The following is an 18,253-nucleotide window of genomic DNA, read 5'->3' on the forward strand; positions in this document are numbered from 1 at the left end:
AAATGCAACGTACAAACAGTGTGTTCAGTCTTCAAGGTTCCACTGTACTTCTTTCTTCATTATATTAAGATTGGCTGGATGTAAGCAAGTCTGCTGTGGAGTTTTCCACTGATCTGTGTTGATCTGTTCTCATGATATATTCAGGGAGGCTTCTTATCATTAACTACGTGTTTGTAACTAGTTGGCTTTAGTGTTGTCAGTTGTGCTAGCCAAGTGAAGACAAATGAACAATAAAAACCTACTGATGAAAGTTTGAGATAAGCGAGATTTTAAAGTCAAGGATTATCATTTTACATGAGATAGATTTGTCAAACAATGCTACTATAGTTGCTATGCATATTCCCAGAGCTGTCATTCTTGGGTTTTAAATGAATGTATGCATTATGTGTATGATATTAATTGTAATGTGACAAAGTATTTTTGCATAATAACTGTCTAACTAGACTATACTGTATCTATTATAAAGGGGAAACCTTTCCATCAGGTGTTCAAGGTGACAAGAAAAATATTACTAATAACATTGTTCGAAACTCTGGAGTGCCTGCCCACCAATTAAGTGTGAAAGTAAAAAAGCAAGGAAATATTTTGTTATGTTTCATCATTTCTGACAATGTGTATGTGAGGGGTGCCGTTTTGAATTTTGCCAAATTATGACATCATGATTGGGCTATGCTCCTAGATCTTCTATTGTCAAGCTATGTCTAGAGTCCGGCCATCAGACGACATCAGACTACACAGAAGCATTGGATGGATATGATTAAATTAGTCAGTGGCGGCTTTGTGCAAGTGCCGTTCATTTACAGTCTGGAACCAAAGGGGTAAAAATCTGCTCTGGAAGAAGTCTCATATTCTCCAGATGTCTTCAATAAAATCATAAAATGTCTCTATATTTGTTGTTCATAATTATTTTTTTAAGTTGCTTAGGGAGTCTGAAAAGTCTCTAAAAATGCTACAAAGTCGCTAAATTGGCAAAAGTAATTAGCCGCTTGTTTTGTCATATGCCCTAGCTCAGTTCCCCGTCACCATAACGAAAGTTCTACTCCTTATTTGTATGAAACTGAGTGATAGCGGCTATTGAGTGGGTTTTAATACTTTATCATTTGTGTATTTTGACAGAATGTCAGATATTTGTGAAGGCACCTTGGAACTGTTTTGAATTGTGAAAAAAATTATAATAGGTCTACTTTAAAATGAAGATTTTAAACAGTGAAAGACAAGCATAAATGTGATACACAAACATGCAGTTACAGCACAAAAATGACTGAAACACAACCATAGACATGCTTTTTCCATGCCAAGCTTACCCTGTAGCCCCTCTTGCCAGGGATACCAGGGGTACCAGTGTGGCCCTTCGCAGTGAAAGACAAATAGTAAATAGCTGTGACCTACTCAGCTTTTATGAAATGTATGTATAATTCCGACTGAAACCAGCTTGATATCGACATTACCTTTGACCCAGGGTTGCCTGGGAAGCCTGGTCCACCCTTCACAGCAGAGATCCCATTAAGGTCAAGCATTACAAAGACAGAAAAGGAAGAACAAGAAGGTTGTTTAAATGGTACAAAAGTCATGCATTACAGAGACAAAAATGGATGAAGTCAGATGAAAAAAAGCAGTTTAATGTGTTGATAAAAAAACTTCATGCAGATCTGAGAGGCAAATGTAGATGTGAATATAACGAGAATTGACCAGCTGAACGATGATCATCTATTTTTAACTACCATATTTTCACGACCATGAGGCGCACTTAAAAGTCTTAAATTTTCTCCAAAATGGACCTTATAATGTGGTCTCGCCTTATGTGTGCACCGAGTTCCAAAATCTGTAAATATATCTATTATGTAGAGGAAAGGTGGACGTGACTGAGGACAGCATGCAGACGTTAAAGGGGGAAGTGTGCATGTGAAAGAGGATGCTAAAGGCACGCCCCCAGTAGGTATATAGTGCCGGGGTGTCATTGTGCAAAACAACATCGATTTGGCTAAGGACCCCGAAAACGGCACCGACAAAGAGACACGCTTACGAAGAACAGTTTAAACTGCAAGCTATCAGTTACGCGGAGGAAGATAGGAATCGAGCAGCCACGAGAGAATTCAAGATCAACGAATCCATGGTTCGCAATTGGAGGAAGCAGGAAAACGAGCTTCGCCAAGTCAAGAAGACGAAGCTGAGTTTCCGCGGAAACAAGGCGAGGTGGCCCAAGTTGGAAGACCAACTCGAGCAATGGATTTATGATCAAAGAACAGCCGGGAGTAGCATCTCTACAGTCACAATTCGACTGAGTGCAATAACTCGGAGCTTTCCATCATTCCGGGAGGCTTGACGAAGGAACTCTAACCGCTGGACATCGGTGTAAACAGGGCGTTCAAAGTGAAGTTGCGAGCGGCGTGGGAGCGATGGATGACAGATTGCGAACACAGCTTTACTAAGACTAGGAGGCAGCGTCGGGCGAGTTACACCACAAAGTTGTGAATGGATTGTGGCTGCTGGGCTAACGTGTCTGCTTGCACTGTTGTTCGAGCTTTCGTAAAAAGCCGGCATCATTTCTGAGGAGCCGCACGGCAACGAGACTGACTCCGACGAGTACGAGAGGAGCCACATGAGGTGGCCAGGGCATCTGATTCGGACACCTCCCGGACGCCTCCCTGGTGAGGTGTTCCGGGCATGTCCCACCGGGAGGAGACCCCGGGGACGACCCATGACACGCTAGAGAGACTACGTCTTTCAGCTGGCCTGGGAACGCCTCAGTATCCCCCCGGAAGTGGTGGATGAAGTCGCTGGGGAGAGGGAAGTCTGGGCCTCACTGCTAAAGCTACTGCCCCCGTGACCCGACCCTCGGATAAGCGGTAGAAACTGGATGGATGGATGGATGGATTAATTTATTATTATACTTTTGTAATTTATGATTATAATTTTTGTGACAAAGAACTGATGATACAAGTGACACAGCACACACTGCAGGCGACAACTCAAACAAAGGTTTTCATATTGGTGTTTCATCAATTAATGAAAAAGGGAGCATCTCTTGTGCAACAAATAACTAACTAAAGATTGGAACTGAAAAATGTTAAGCCTATGAATGTGTGTGTTAACACTAACAAAATTCATCGGTCTTTTAACATCCTGTGTAGAAATAAATAAATTATCATCTTATATGATACAAGGTTGTTAAATAACTGCACAAAACTTAATTCAAGGCAATTATCGAGTCTTTCCACAATCTATACTGTCGGACATCCTCAAGTTGTTTATGATGCTGTACCTGTATAACATAAAATTTGTTCAACAAATCAATCAGGTTCCGATCATATGGCAAAGTTAACTTATTTAATGAACTCTGATCTATGGGCAAAACATAATAACTTAATTGTATACCTTTTTTCCCCACGGTTATGATGTGTTTACACTATGTTCCCAGCGGCATACAGCGGCCCCGTTTCAGGCAATCATGGACAAAACAGGATGGATGTAAGACAACGCAGGGGAATAGGATGGGCAAACATGGCAGGCTGTGGTTACCATGGATGCACAGACAGATTTTGAAACTGTCAAAAAAATTGCCATGTTCGTCACAGTGCAGATGAGAAATCTTGTTGGCCGTCGTAAAATGGGGTGACTGCACAGAACCTGACAGTATGTAACAGGGTGTAACTAAAATCGGCAAGTTAATGTTTCAAGTGTGAGTGAGAACGGGTGAGTGAATGCACTTTCTGGCAATGTTAGCACACATTCCAGATAAGTAGGTGAATAACGGATTGTTTTGCATGTTTTAGTAAGAGATGGATTAATGAACTAGCTGTTGACAGAAAAAAAACATGATCAAAGATTTATTGAGCAGCTGTTTGTGCTCCTCTGCGCTGTCCCCCGGTTAGGTGCTCTGTCACCGACTCTGGCCGGGGAGCTTCATTTGAGTCTGGCGTGCCCCCTCCAAGCTGCCCACCATCCCACTTCATCGGCAGAATACTTTGACAGAATGTGAAAACATGTCAGACCTTGATCAGAACATGAGAAGCGGCAGGAACCCCATCAGAATGTAATGGGTCGGCAGGGAACGTACTGGCATCTGTGCTAGAATGCGGGGCAAACCTGAGTGCATCTTTGAGCCTCTGGGACTCAGCAGCCCCTTCCTCCCAATGGCCCTTCATAGGTACCATGGTAGACGATGAGAAAACTTTGCAAGACTTGAATATGGAGAAATAAAATAGCCAAAATAACACATTGCACTACGATTCGGGAAAACAGGGATGCTGCGGCCTCCGGGAACATAGTTTAAATGCAACAGTACAAACACAAAATATGAATGAAAATCAATCACAGAACTCTGAACAAAAGGGTAGGTCGAATACTATCCAGTAAGCCACCTGTATACAATACAATATATGGCCACAGTAGATGCAAACAGCTTCTGATGATTACTAGAGGATTTTGTTTTTGTTTTTGTTGCTTGCTACTGAGAAATATTCATTGCAGTCAAGAAAATACCACAATGGATTACCAGTAGAAAAGTCTTGTTTCCTTCCATGGGTGATCTACAGGAGGTTGCTTTGGAATTAAAACACCAAAGTCTATTCATTCTGTTAAGCTGTTTAGACTGCACAGACTGGAGTGTCTGAAAATTCAGCTGGCAGCCTGGATGAATATACAGACACTGTCACATCCTATATTAGTTTCTGTGAGGACGTGTGTGTACCAACAAAGTCATTTCGCACTTTCAACAACAACAAGCCGTGGTTCACTGCCAAACGTAAGCAGCTTCGCCAAGCTAAGGAGGACGCATATCAGAGCGGGGACAGGGCCGTGTATAATCGCGCTAGAAACCTGCTAACTAAAGAAATTAACATTGCAAAGAGGAACTATGCAGCAAAGTTGGAAAAACACTGAAGCGCTAACGACTCTAAATCAGTCTGGCATGCATTCCAATCGCTGACTAATTACAAGCGACGATCCCCCCAAGCTGAGAACAATCGCACACTAGCCAACGACTTGAAAACCTTCGACTGCAGATTTGAAAAGGACACTTTCACACCCCACACCCATCCGGCCGCACCCCCGACCACAATCACACCTCTGACTTCTGCGTTTACCATCCACGAACAGGATGTGAGACACATCTTCAAACAACAAAAGATTAACAAAGCGGCAAGCCCAGACCATGTGTCCCCATTCTGCTTCAAAGACCAGCTCGCGCCAGTCTTCACTCAGATCTTCAATAGATCTCTGGAACTGTGCGAAGTACCATCCTGTTTCAAACGCTCCACCATCATTCCAGTCCCCAAGAAACCTGCAATCTCGGGTCTAAATTACTACAGGCCTGTCGCCTTGACATCTGTAGTCATGAAGTCCTTTAAACATCTTGTGCTGGACCACCTCAAGAGCGTCACAAGTCCCCTGGTGGACCCCCTGCAGTTTGCCTACCGAGCGAACAGGTCTGCGGATGATGCAGTCAATATGGGACTGCACTTCATCCTTGAACACCTTGACAGTGCAGGGACCTCCGCGAGGATCCTGTTCGTGGACTTCAGCTCAGCGTTCAACACCATCATCCCTGAAATCCTTTCATCCAAGCTTCTCCAGCTCAGCGTCTCACCTGCCATCTGCCAGTGGATTTACAGCTTCCTGACGGGCAGGACACAGCAGGTGAGGCTGGGAGAGACCACCTCATCCACATGCAGCATCAGCACTGGGGCGGCCCAAGGTTGTGTCCTCTCTCCGCTGCTCTTCTCTCTCTACACGAACGACTGCACCTCAGCGCACCCGGCTGCTACAAAAAAGGACAAGCTCCGACTGCAACGGACAATCAAAACTGTTGAAAGGATTGTCGATACCTCCCTTACCCACCCTTGAGGTCTTGCACGCTGCCAGAACTAAGACAAGAGCGTGCAAAATCCTCTCGGACCCTCCACATCCCGGTCTCCAGCTCTTCCAGCTCCTTCCCTCAGGTAGGCGCTACCGATCAATGCAAACTAGAACTACCAGACATTCCAACAGCTTCTTCCTTCTTGCGATCAACTTCTTAAACAGCTAACCTACAATTCCATTACAACATGCTGGCAATTTTTTGACTTGAGTTCGTTGTCACATTTCTGTGGGGCCAATTATATATTACTCGTGCACTCACTGTTGTAGTCTCGCCACACTGCACTATTTGCATATCTGTTGTTGACCAATACTGGCCACTCATGCCAGAGTAGCATCTACTTCATTTACACTCTGATTGAGGAGTATCTGCAACATTTGCACAATCAACATTGTCCAAGATTATCGCGCAACTCGTCACTTTAAACCACATACACTCCTTGAAGTCTCGGCGCCCTTTGCACAATGGTCATTGCATCGGACTATTGAAATATTAGTCATTCGAACTGCTCTAAGTGCTAGAGGACTCTGCATCTTTTGCACAATTGTCAATTTTTTTTTTTTTAAATGTACCGGCATTACCAGATAACTATTAACCCTTTATTGCACAGTGACTGTTTTTTGTCAATGTCTTTATGTCTCCAAAGTGTTCTCTGTCAATTGACTGTCTATTGTCGTACTAGAGCGGCTCCAACTACCGGAGAGAAATTCCTTGTGTGTTTTTTGGACATACTTGGAAAATAAAGATGATTCTGATTCTGATAATGGTTTACTGAAATGGTTTAACTAAAAGCAAGAATACCTTCGTTTTATGATTATGGTATAATTCTGAATGTATTCCATACATACAGTACATCTATGAAATGCATTTAAAGATGTCATGTCAACCAGTCATGCATGATTAAAGCATGGCAGCCTACTATACACACTCATAAATACATGCTCGGCTGCTACGTTACCTTCTTCCCTTTCTCTGCTGAAAACCCCCTCTTCCCTTCATCTCCCTGATGAGGGGATGGAACAATAAAGTCATAGTACCTGAGCACTCGTAAACATAGCTCCCTTTATTTTGTATTCATGACAGACTCAGTTGGCTCATACATCAAAAGCCTATACTGTACTCAAACTGAAAACAGTACAGTACTTAGTTATAGAATGGGGCTTTTCATCAGTGTTATCATGATGAGAGAATGGGGGGGGGAAACTGCTGAAAAACAATTTAAAAGTACTCTATTCTGGAAACAGCCACACAAGAGAAACCAATAATAACTCAGAAATAAGCTTACCTTGGTTCCCTGGTCACCCTATGAAGGAAAGGAGAAATAAACCTATTAGACATGAAGTGTAAGAACCTTCCAACTGTCCACGAGAGAGAGCAGGGAAATTGTTAGAATCACAGGGGGCCACAGCTGTGTCACAAATGCATGTAGAAGAGCAGTTTACACCAGTGTAATATCTGACAAAAATCTAATTCAATAAAACAAATGATCATGACAATAAATATTTAAATCTCTCCTGGCACGGACAGTAATATGGTCATGAAAGTCCATCCATCCACATCCATCCATTTTAACTTCTATCACACTTGTCCTTATTAGGGTGACCGGTATCCTTTCCTGGTGGGTTATGCAGCATTTGATTCAACTCTCTTCCTCGGGAGCCAGTGCTAGTATCTTAGGTGGACCGGGGTCCACCTAAGATACAGTATGATTTTAAGGTTTTGCTATTGTTTTGGTGATTATGATAGCTAAAAAGAAGTCAGTAGATTCTAGAGCATTCTCTATACCAACTCCAGTACTGTAGGGAATGCCCTACCTGTGAAAATTAGAGCGGGTACCTCTTTAGAAATGTTTAGATCTCAACTTAAAGAGTTATTTCTAAGCTGTATCTTTTGGTTAAACCTAGTTGCCTAGTATGTCCCTGACATCTTGATTTAAACTGTTTTATTATCACTTTTATTGGAAACCAGTGTACTTGGGCAAACCCTAGAAAACATGAAAACTCCACACAGGATGGCCAGAGCTGAGATTCAAACTCCAAACCTCAGAACTGTGAGGCAGATATTCTAACCACCTGCTGCTATTAATGGATTTCTTTGAAATAGATATATGATTCTGGGTTTATTTTATTGGAATACACAGTGACATGAAAAATGGCTTCTGTTTATGAGACAGTAATTTTCATGATGCTTCTAGCAGCATCAACCTACAGTCCCCTCCAAAGGTATTGGAACGGTAAGGTCAATTCCTTTTTTAAATTTTATTTATTCTTTTTGTATACTGAAGACATTTGGGTTTCAGATCAAAATATGAATATGACACAAAAGTTCAGAATTCCAGCTTTTATTTTATGGTATTTACATCTAGATGTGTTAAACAAGTCAGGACAGAGCACCTTTTTGTTTGAACCCACCCTCTTTTCAAGTGACCAAAAGTATTGGAACATGTGACTGATCGGTGTTTCTAATTTCTCAGGTGTTGACTTTTAGATGGATTGCTTAAACATTAGATAGTGCTTGTTTCTGGCTTTGGGTTTCACCTGTGAAAACTGCATTTTCTGTTAAACAGACATGAAGACCAGAGAGCTGTCTATGGGAGAAAAACAAACCATTTGAAGCTGAGAGAAGAGGGAAAATCGATCAGAGCCATGGCACAAACACTGGCCTTAGCCAATACAACAATTTGGAATGTCCTGAAAAAGAAAGAAACTACTGGTGTACTGAGCAACAGACATCGAACAGGTCGGCCAAGGGTATCAACAGCAATTGGTGACAAAAACATTGTGAGAGCTGTGAAGAAACACCCAAAGACAACAGTCAGTGACAACACAGCCAAACTCCACAGGGCACGGGTGAAGATATCACAATCCACTGTTCAAAGAAGGCTTCAAGAGAAGAAATACACAGGCCATACCACAACATGCAAACCACTCTTGCTCTGCTTATGATCCAAAACACACAAGCTCTTCTGTGAAACATGGTGGAGGTCATGTCACGGCTTGGGCTTGCATGGCTGCTTCTGGAACGAGCTCACTAGTCTTTATTGATTATGAAACTCATGATGGTAGCAGCCTGATTAATTCTGAAGTCTACAAAACCATTTTGTTTGGCAATTTACAGAAAAATGCATCCAAACTAATCAGGAGTAGCTTCGTCATGCAACAAGACAATGACCCAAAATGCACTGCCAACACAACAAAGGACTTCATCAGGGGAAAAAATTGAAAGGTCTTAGACTGGCCAAGTCAATCACCGGACCTTAACCCAAAAGAGCATGCATTTTACCTTCTGAAGAGGAGACTGAAGGGAGAAACCCCCAAAAAAACAAACAAGAACTGAAAGAGGCTGCAGTAAAGGCATTTAAAAATCTAAAAGCATTTAGATGAAGACTGCAACAGTCTGGTGAAGTCAATGGGTCCCAGGCTCGATGCAGTTATTGCAAGACAGGGATATGCCACCAAATATAAAATGTTATTCACTTTAAGTTAATGTCTGTTCCAATAATTTTGCTCATTTGAAAGGTGGGTGGCTTCAGACCCAATGTGCTATGTCCTGAGTTGTTTAACACATGTAAATACCATGAAATAAAAGATGGAATTCTGAACATTTAACTCATATTCATCATTTGATCTGAACCCCTGTCTTCAGTACACAACAGAAACAAAGGAATCGACCTTGCCGCTCCAATAATTTTGGAGGGGACGGTATACTGCATCCTTCTACAGTGTATTCATTCAAGAACAATTACACGGTAGAAGGAGGCAGTCTGAATTGTGCAACTAGAGCTTGTGCGCATTACGCAGTAATGAATGCAGAGCGGCAACTGCTCATTTTTTTGATTCAGATCTGTCATCTTTTTGTATGATAGTTTTAAATGTTACTCTCAGTATGCAATTTTATGGTAGGCAAGCTATTGCATTAAAAACATTGTATAAAAAGGAAGGGTAAAACATTTGAGAGACATAAATAATTCAATTTTTCATTATCTGATGTCTTTTAAAGAGAACTCACAGTTCAAGCACAAACTGTGTAAGCTCCCACAGATGCACACAGCTAAGGTTAGAGTGTGTACGTGTGTGTGGCTACTTGGATTTTCTCGTCAAAACTAAGCAGCATTAGGCTAATATGCCATAACCTAGTTTCCACTGAGCATACAGTAAGAAACGGATATATATTTTCCAGCATATAATACCTGCATCACTTTGTGAGGTCAGGATACTTTTGGTTTTACAATTTATGCACAGCAGGTGACAAAAAGGACAAGCAACACTAATAATCTTCAGTATGCTGACCAGAACAAGGTGCCATCAAAGTTTATATTTTTAAAAGCAACTTCCGTCTTCAATAGTTTTCACTGTTTAACAGTTCAGTTAAACTAACAATCCATCATTCATATGCCACATGCTTTTCAGGGTCAGAATCTCCTTGAATATTTTTAACAATCACTCCAATGCATAATTGCTTTGTTTGTATGTTTGGATGCATTTGTTTTTAATGATAATTTAGGTTTCTTTGGTTGGTAGTCTCTTTACCCGAATAATATTTGTCTGAACAAGAAATCTAAAACGAGTCTCATTAAATTTTTATTCTGATTACAAAAAGTCAGGATCTAGATGACACTTTGTCCCCTTTGTACTACCAAGGCTGTAGTTGATCAGTCGCCAATTTTAAAGGTGACAAATATTTAAGCATAAGCTCTTTGAGTGCTCATTTTCACATTCCATCCCACAGATCAAGAATAAGGTCGAGTGTGTCTGTGAACCTTTCTGCCTTCAGGACCCATTGGACCAACGTCCCCTCGATCACCCTGTAGAGACATATATAGACATATTACCAACTCATTTGTTTTAATTTTATCAAATACAAATGTATGTAGTGAGTATTTTTTATGAAAATTCTCAAAGGAGCTCACCTTCTGTCCTGGTAAACCTGGTTCGCCCTAGAAACAGAATTTAGTTGATGTATTTCGTTCGTTTAAAGAAACATCAACTGTAACAAATGCAGTAATAACAGCTATACAGACAAGTGGCTGAACTGTTTTACCGTAACCTGTTGAGGGTTTTATATTTCAGTTTTTAATTTTGGAATTGTTTTCATTGTTTTACCTTCAGTCCTGGTAAGAGCTGCAGAATAAATACAAACATTTCATAGTTATCGTCACCTCAACATTACTGTCACGTAAGAAAGAAGAACTCGTGGGAAGTATGAGACAGAATCAAAGCTCACCCTTGGGTCTTTCCCGGGGTTTCCCGCTTCCCCTGGCTTACCCTGAAGGTAAATTATTATTTCTCATGTATCAAGATAGCACCATGGATATAGTATGTTCATGTTGTTCTTTTAAGGTCAACAGATGTGTCACAATCAAAACAGCAAGTGCACATAACGGTGAACAACAACAACCGAAATAAATGACTTTAAGTAGAGGTTTGTATTCTCCACTCACCGGTGAGCCGCTGGCTCCGTTCAGACCTGGGCTCCCCGGAAGACCAGGGGGGCCTGGTGGTCCTGGGGGCCCCTGCGCTCCTGGCTCGCCCTGCTGAGAGACATTTAGTTACAACCTGCCTTGGTGGAAAGGGCCTAGTCACATTTGCCATGCCAGCACAACAATCTCACACTACAACACAAATCCGGCCGCAGGGGGGGTTGCACATTGTGGAAGGTTAGCTCGGGGGCATAGCAAGCAGTTAAAAAGACAGACTGGAGGTCACTTCTTGACCCTTAGAAATCATCTGTGTTAAAATATTCTAATTTTCACACCCACTTATCAGTTTTGGACATCTCGTGTAAGGTTTTGCTATTCTGGCTTAAACTGGCAGACAACTGTGTGTTTTAAGTCAGTTTCAGTTCCATTTCATTTGGAATCATTTCAAGTCCTGGGGAGTCTTGGGTTGTTGCAGTGTATGGTGGAACAATCAGAAGAATTTCTACTGTGTCAAAAAGTTGGTTGACTTCAAAAGTGATCTCACATAGTTGGAGTTGAGTCACAGCTATAACTGCAATCTCTTAAGACTTATTCCATCACTGTGCTTTTGCAAAGTGGAAGAACAGTTATATTATGAAGGGTGTTGTTAATTCTCCAGTATCGCCTGTCCTCATTGAGTTTTCTGCAAAGATCAAGCCAAAAATAACAGGGGAAGAACAATATGTAGATTATTCTGTACATTCTCAGTCAACCAGGTCATGGTATTTGATAAGTACATTGCTTTGACGTAAGCATTCTTTTTTTTTTTTTTTTTTTTTTAGCATGAGCATCCCGAGTTCACAAATGGTTAAAATGTAATCTTTTTCATTAATTTTGACAGTTGACAACAGCTTGAAACGCACACTACCTACACCTACAACAATTGAACAGTGCCCGCACATTGTTTGCTTTGACTTTTGGTGTAGGCTATTCACTTGCACAGCGTAAATTGGAATTTTAATGTCGACTAAAATAGTAAAATAATAAATTTTTACCTAACCTCAACCATCAATGTTCACCAATGTGCCACACATGAGTTACTAACCACCTTAACAAGTACCCCTATATGAGAGGCCATGTTAGGGTATGATAATAAAGTTGTGAGAAAGGCAACCCTCAAGAGAAAGCTATGAGGTTAACATTGAGTAGCAAAGACTGATATAAATATCTGAACAACCCATTACATTTTGTTGATGCTCTAGATAAATGAGTTTTATTTTTTTGCATATGCCCTGGGTCCAAGTGTGGCACTGACTTTCCCGTTGCTGCAGACAGAGCTGTACCTACAGTACCAACGCTGCAGTGGGACAAAATGACCTTGCAATTCTTGTGCAGCGCATGCAACATATAGAATACTATATATATTATATTTTAATATCTAAAAATTGGCTTGAGCTTTGAAGATCCACGTGGTCTGACTTGGTGTATAAAATAAAGCAATGGCTTCTCTTCAGTAATTACTGTGTTTCTATTTGTGACAACTGGCACATTCTATTCGGAGTTCATACAGAAAAATCCTTGACCAATATAACACAATGTGGCCTGTTATGATTAATGTCTTTGGTGCTTCATTTCGTGGTTGTATACACAATAATATAGATTAGACTGGCAAAAGCCGTAGAAAGTGTCAGTGTTCACAGTGTAAGTGTTTCAGTGGCTTTCAGATAATTCAATCATTTGTCAATTGCCTAAATTGAATGCCTTTCATTTTCACAGAACAAGAATAGACAAGTCTCAGGATATTTTTTTTCAGGGCAATTTGAGGGGATCATTCGAAACCATCAGTCCCTGGTACTTGGACTCAAAGTGTGAAGGTTTTGGTGAAAATGGTCCTATTTACACCTTATTCGATTCCATTCCAACATTAATCAAGCAGCCATTCAAATTAAATTTTTCTGGCCAATGAAATATGATCTGCAAATGGCTGCTAACGAGTCAGCCCCTCGCCTCTCGCCCAAAGTTCGCCAGGCTATGCTCTAATCATTAGACCCTAATCAAGTGCTGCAGAAAATGGATTGATGAATTGAATAACATAGTCCTTTTATCATTAGAAACAACATGGACAGAAAAGACCTTTGGCCTGCAAAACGTTTCAACAGTCATTAGCAGTAGCAACTGCAGCAGTTGGTTAATTATAGCAAAATGAGGGAGGTTTTGGCGACGGTTGAAGGCGGTTTGCATTGACAGAACAGAAGGTAAGCAACAAGTAGGGGGAAGAGAGAATTGTACCTTGAGGCGTTTTAGGATTAGAGGGCTTATTGAGGGCATGTTGCGCACGGTGATAGGCAACATCTGCCGAGGGGAAGTCACAATGCACAGGTGGCCAACGGTGCAAAAAAAGGTCACAGGGCAAAGGTCACCAGGAGGCCACAGAAAATAAAAGAAGGTAGAACAAGAGGTTGAAGGGAGGGAGGAGGGTAGAGGAATAAAGGAAAGAGAGAGAGATACAATATAACATGATAGTGAAAAGCAAGGAATAAAAGGGAGGTAAAAGAAACAAAGTCAAAAGTCGAAACGCACAGCAAACTCTGGGCCTGGAATGGCTATAGGGACAGTTGATGTACAGCGTCCTCTATGTTTAAGAATATATGCAATTTTAAAAGCATATTTATCTCGGGATGGGTCGCTTCCAAATCATCAAGCATCCCTTACGGTGGACTTGTTTTTGGAAGCCACCTCATAATAGCCAGGCCCTGAGATTGCAGTTTAGCAGTGATCAGGTGTGCGCCAGTCTTGCCACAAAGAGAGTACGTCAGTACAGTTACAGAGCATATCCAGACTTACTGTGGCCAACTGTCCAGCACAGGGCTGTACAATGCGTCGCTTCTGTTGAGATGATCAGCATCATCAAATACAAGTTGAGGACATAGCAGTAAAGTAGTAATCTCGCTGGTAACTGGTAACTAGACCGACTTGACTGCAACTTGCCTACATTTCACATCCCACACAATACATATTTCCAAAACACTAATGCGATAAAACCTTCGAGCATAGTTTTCTGTGCGAGCTTAGTCACACAACAATCAAGTAGACTTCAATATCCAATCGTAATTAAAAACCGTTTCGATGGAAATATGTACCACATGGAGGTTGAAAGGTGTAACAGTAGGCAAGCTTTCTTGTCGCTCACCATTTGCCGCTTTCCACCCCACCATTTGGATTTAAAAAGCTTAAAAGTCCAATTTTGTTTTAAAATGGGCATATTATGTACAACGAACACAAATCAAGTCAGTATTAATTCTTCTATAGTAATTATACATATCTTAGATTTCAAACAAACAAACTCTGTCTTTGGTGGAGAGCGTTAAATGTTTGAGGAGTGCCTTGGTTTCAGGGCACTGCCTCTCTTTGCGGCACGACTTGGTGACTCCACCCCCCCCAAACGTGTTATCCATCGGGCTGTTTGTGGCCACCCACAAACCTTCAACAGCGGTTGACTGGAGCGCAAGGCAGCCAACGTTTTCAAGGGAAGATCCTGCACAAATAGGCTCTGCCAGAGAAGGGGTCGCTTCAGTCAGTGCAAGCAATGTGGACAGCTAACCATTTGCCAAAGGTAAAGAAGGGAGTGTACCTAACTGCATGACACATTCAGCTAAACCTTTCCAGGAAATATGTTTGTAATATTATTTAATCACCCCTCTTGCTTGAGTTTGGGAGAGTGTTAACAGACTCACCAGCAATTCAAGCCTGTTCCAACCGAGCCGCACGGATTCTGTTAGGTTCAGTTCACACATTTCTGCTTGTCCATTGTGAAGATTTGCGAAGAGTCAGGCGCACCTCTTGCTCACCCATGCGACTCGACTGGTGAAGTGTACCAAAATAATGACTCTTAACGTTCCCCGACTTAAGTCACGTGGGAACCACTTCGGTACCTAAAGGGTGCCAGAGCAGTGATTCTCAACTAGTGGGTCGGGACCCAAAGGTGGGTCGCAGGCCCATAATGGGTAGCTCGTGAACTCCTGCAGAGGTACAGAAGTAAAACAATGACAGGAGATCCTTGATGGTACCGACATACAATGTTTGGAGGTAATGAATGGCATGCCATGAACTCGTGTGCGCAGTGGCAAAAAAACGTAGGACGGCAAGTCCAGTGAAAATTTGTGGCTGTATTCTGTGCAATCGTGATAGCTCATTTTACTTTTTTTCTTTTTTTTTTTCTTTATAAGGTGCTCTGAAAGGAACTTGTAACATGTAAATAAAATATACGATACACATTTTTGTTATTAGGCTATTTTTGAGACACTAATGTTTTTTATATTTGTTCACTTTTAAAAAAAAAAAAGGGGTCGCGACTTGACGACAATATATATAATATGGGTACGAGGGTGACAACCACTGAGCTGGAGGGATGAAAGGTCAACAGAGAACTTTAATAGTTAATAGTATAATAGTTAACTTTAATAGTTCTCTGTTAATAGTTTGCATGCAGACTTTTTTCATTCTGGTTGAAATAATTCCGACTGAAGATCTCAGGTCAACTGTTTACGTGACGTGATCTATTCCGATCTGGTGTTTACATGTGCCACTATATTGAATCAGAACAGCCATTTTACAGTCGACGTGCAGGATGTCAACGTCAGGGGGCCGTCGGCGCATTCGGGGCCGACCGAGGTGGCCAGGCTTTTATGTGAGGCGTGCGCTGAGTGGGTAAACGACAACATCACTGCGCATTTACGTCAAGACAGAGCATGCGTACACAGAACGCAGCCCGATAACATTCCGATTCACCGTTTACATGACAAAAAATGACTTTCTTTGGGGAAAGCAATATTCTACCCCATTCAGTTTCGGCTCTGTTTACTCTGATTGAGGTGTTCACCTGGAGCATTTTTATTCGGTTTGAGCTTCTAACCCAATTCTAAATGGAATATTAGACTCCAGGCTCGTGTGACAATGGAAGGACAATGGAAATAAATGAAATCTTCATTTTTTTTTCAACCAAACTTTAAAAAAAAAAAAAAGAAATCAAATGTTGGAATTCCATTGTTGTTGCCTTGTTTTCCAGTGCAGTATGACGTTTCCTTGTTGACTTTTGGCCTACACACCTCACAGAACATGCACTGGACTCTACGGCTTGGTGGAAACAGGGCTTAAAATTGACATTATGTAACAGCGAGTTAACTACCCGTGACGTTGCCATCAATGTGTTTTGTCTGCTTTTGTTACGAAAGAGACAAAAAGCAAGACATTTTCCGTGTGCTCCGATTTCTCTTGTTATCTCCAGTTTGTGTCCGGGGAGTTTGGTTATAAAACACAACATAAAATTTCACTTGGACTCACTTATTTCCAAAGGAAATAGTTCGCATGTAGACTCAACTGTCTCAAACTCCCTCTTCATTGAAATCTTTTTCTTGGCACACCCTCACACAGGCCCTTTATCATGTCTAACGACATGCTCCAGCAGACTGCTGGTAATTGCCTTGTTTTCTCTCAAATAGCCCAACCCAGGAGATGGCAATCAAATAACTGCACAACTCCTCGCATGTGTTACCCATCACTGAGCTACTTGTCATTTGTATATCCGGCTTCTGTTCAGTTTCTCCTCTTCCAAAGTACATTTCTCTGCTTCGGCTTTTCTGCGCAAACTACACATCTTGTGAGCGCTAACATTATCAGCTGTGGAATGAAACAGTCGACGTGTGCAGCGGTTCAAAAATCAGTGTAATTATAGGATCATTTAATGTCATAAATTTGCACATGATGCTTTCTTACCCGATGTGTGTAGTCGCCACAGACACCCTGGAGGAAACAGAAACGATTTAAAAAGGTAAGACCATGACAGCTGTAATGTTTAAATAAATGGAAACAACTCATGATAAATTCAGTCTCTCTGCACATTTGGGAATGTGTTGTAAGCTGTACTTCCATGACAGGTAAATAAATAAATAAGTAAATCAATAAAACATTTAATATTAGATTGATTTCGTCCGGGTTCATTTCCAAATTGTATTCACGGACATTTGTCGATTAATCTCGCTGAAAAATACCATAATTTTCTTGGAGCTCGACTTTGATGAGCAGAAATGATGATTTTGGCCACTTGAGGGAAGTAGAATCAATTATTCTTATTCTTATTTTATGATTATTATTATTTTGTTTTATCACCGAGACAGTTTATCTGTCTTGTCTGCATGCTTGTAAAATCCAATATTTTGTGTGTGTGACTAGATCCGCGTGTAACTGTTATGCATACGATAAAAGGCAAACCCTCCCAAAAAAAAAAAAAATGATACTTGATAAATATAATGTGAAATTAAAAACTATAATAATAATTAATAAACCTGATCAGTGACAACAATCTTACTGGCACACGCAAACGCTTACCTTCTCTCCTTTAGGTCCGGGTTCTCCCTAAGCGAGATAAACAACAGCTGAGTGTGTTCGAGTTGTTCTGAACAAAAAGTGTGTCATATTGTGCAACGTTTGTGACTTACAGGGAGTCCTTTAAGGCCACGCTGACCCTGAAAGACATCAGCAAATTGACTGTCTCGAGTCTGGTTTCATAAAGTTTTGAAACATTGCAAAAGGGTAAAAAAAAAAGAAAAAGCCACGACACAAATGATTTCGATACGCTCCATTCTAACTACAGTAGGTGTTATGAGCAAGCCCCTTCAGTTTCCCCATCAGGCCCTTGTGGTGTGAGCTGTCAGTGTGCGGCAACGGGTTGATTAATGAATACAGGGAGGGGTTCCGGGGGCCCGACACGTCTATTACAATCCATAAGGGTGACCCCCGCAGGCTAAACAGCACGAAAGCTACTTTTGGCAAGGCAATTGTACGTCTAATATTAAACAGACTGCCTCTCAAATGTCTTTTAACTTCTCACTGACATATTTGAGGAAAAGGACAATTAAATGGGTGCTCATTGTGAGAAAATAATCATAATAATCAACATGCAATGTTATTTCAGCCTTATTCAACCTTTTGGCATGCCAGGG

General features: G+C 41.3%; 1 protein-coding gene across 1 annotated transcript in view; it reads right to left on the reverse strand.

Moving 5' to 3' along the window:
- The window catches only part of col13a1 (collagen, type XIII, alpha 1), a 60,020-nt gene that overhangs the window by 27,404 nt on the left and 14,363 nt on the right, over positions 1-18,253 (reverse strand). The window contains exons 6-18 of the mRNA XM_061690089.1: positions 17,750-17,776; positions 17,640-17,666; positions 17,028-17,054; positions 14,100-14,141; positions 11,298-11,387; positions 11,081-11,122; positions 10,960-10,977; positions 10,767-10,793; positions 10,617-10,661; positions 7,143-7,160; positions 6,816-6,860; positions 1,449-1,484; positions 1,305-1,349 (exon numbers count right to left, since the gene is read on the reverse strand). Of these exons, the coding sequence (XP_061546073.1) occupies positions 1,305-1,349; positions 1,449-1,484; positions 6,816-6,860; positions 7,143-7,160; positions 10,617-10,661; positions 10,767-10,793; positions 10,960-10,977; positions 11,081-11,122; positions 11,298-11,387; positions 14,100-14,141; positions 17,028-17,054; positions 17,640-17,666; positions 17,750-17,776 (489 nt within the window). The remainder of the gene's footprint in view (positions 1-1,304; positions 1,350-1,448; positions 1,485-6,815; positions 6,861-7,142; positions 7,161-10,616; positions 10,662-10,766; positions 10,794-10,959; positions 10,978-11,080; positions 11,123-11,297; positions 11,388-14,099; positions 14,142-17,027; positions 17,055-17,639; positions 17,667-17,749; positions 17,777-18,253) is intronic.

Source organism: Phycodurus eques, chromosome 11, assembly GCF_024500275.1.
Source record: "Phycodurus eques isolate BA_2022a chromosome 11, UOR_Pequ_1.1, whole genome shotgun sequence".
Classification (NCBI taxonomy): domain Eukaryota; kingdom Metazoa; phylum Chordata; class Actinopteri; order Syngnathiformes; family Syngnathidae; genus Phycodurus; species Phycodurus eques.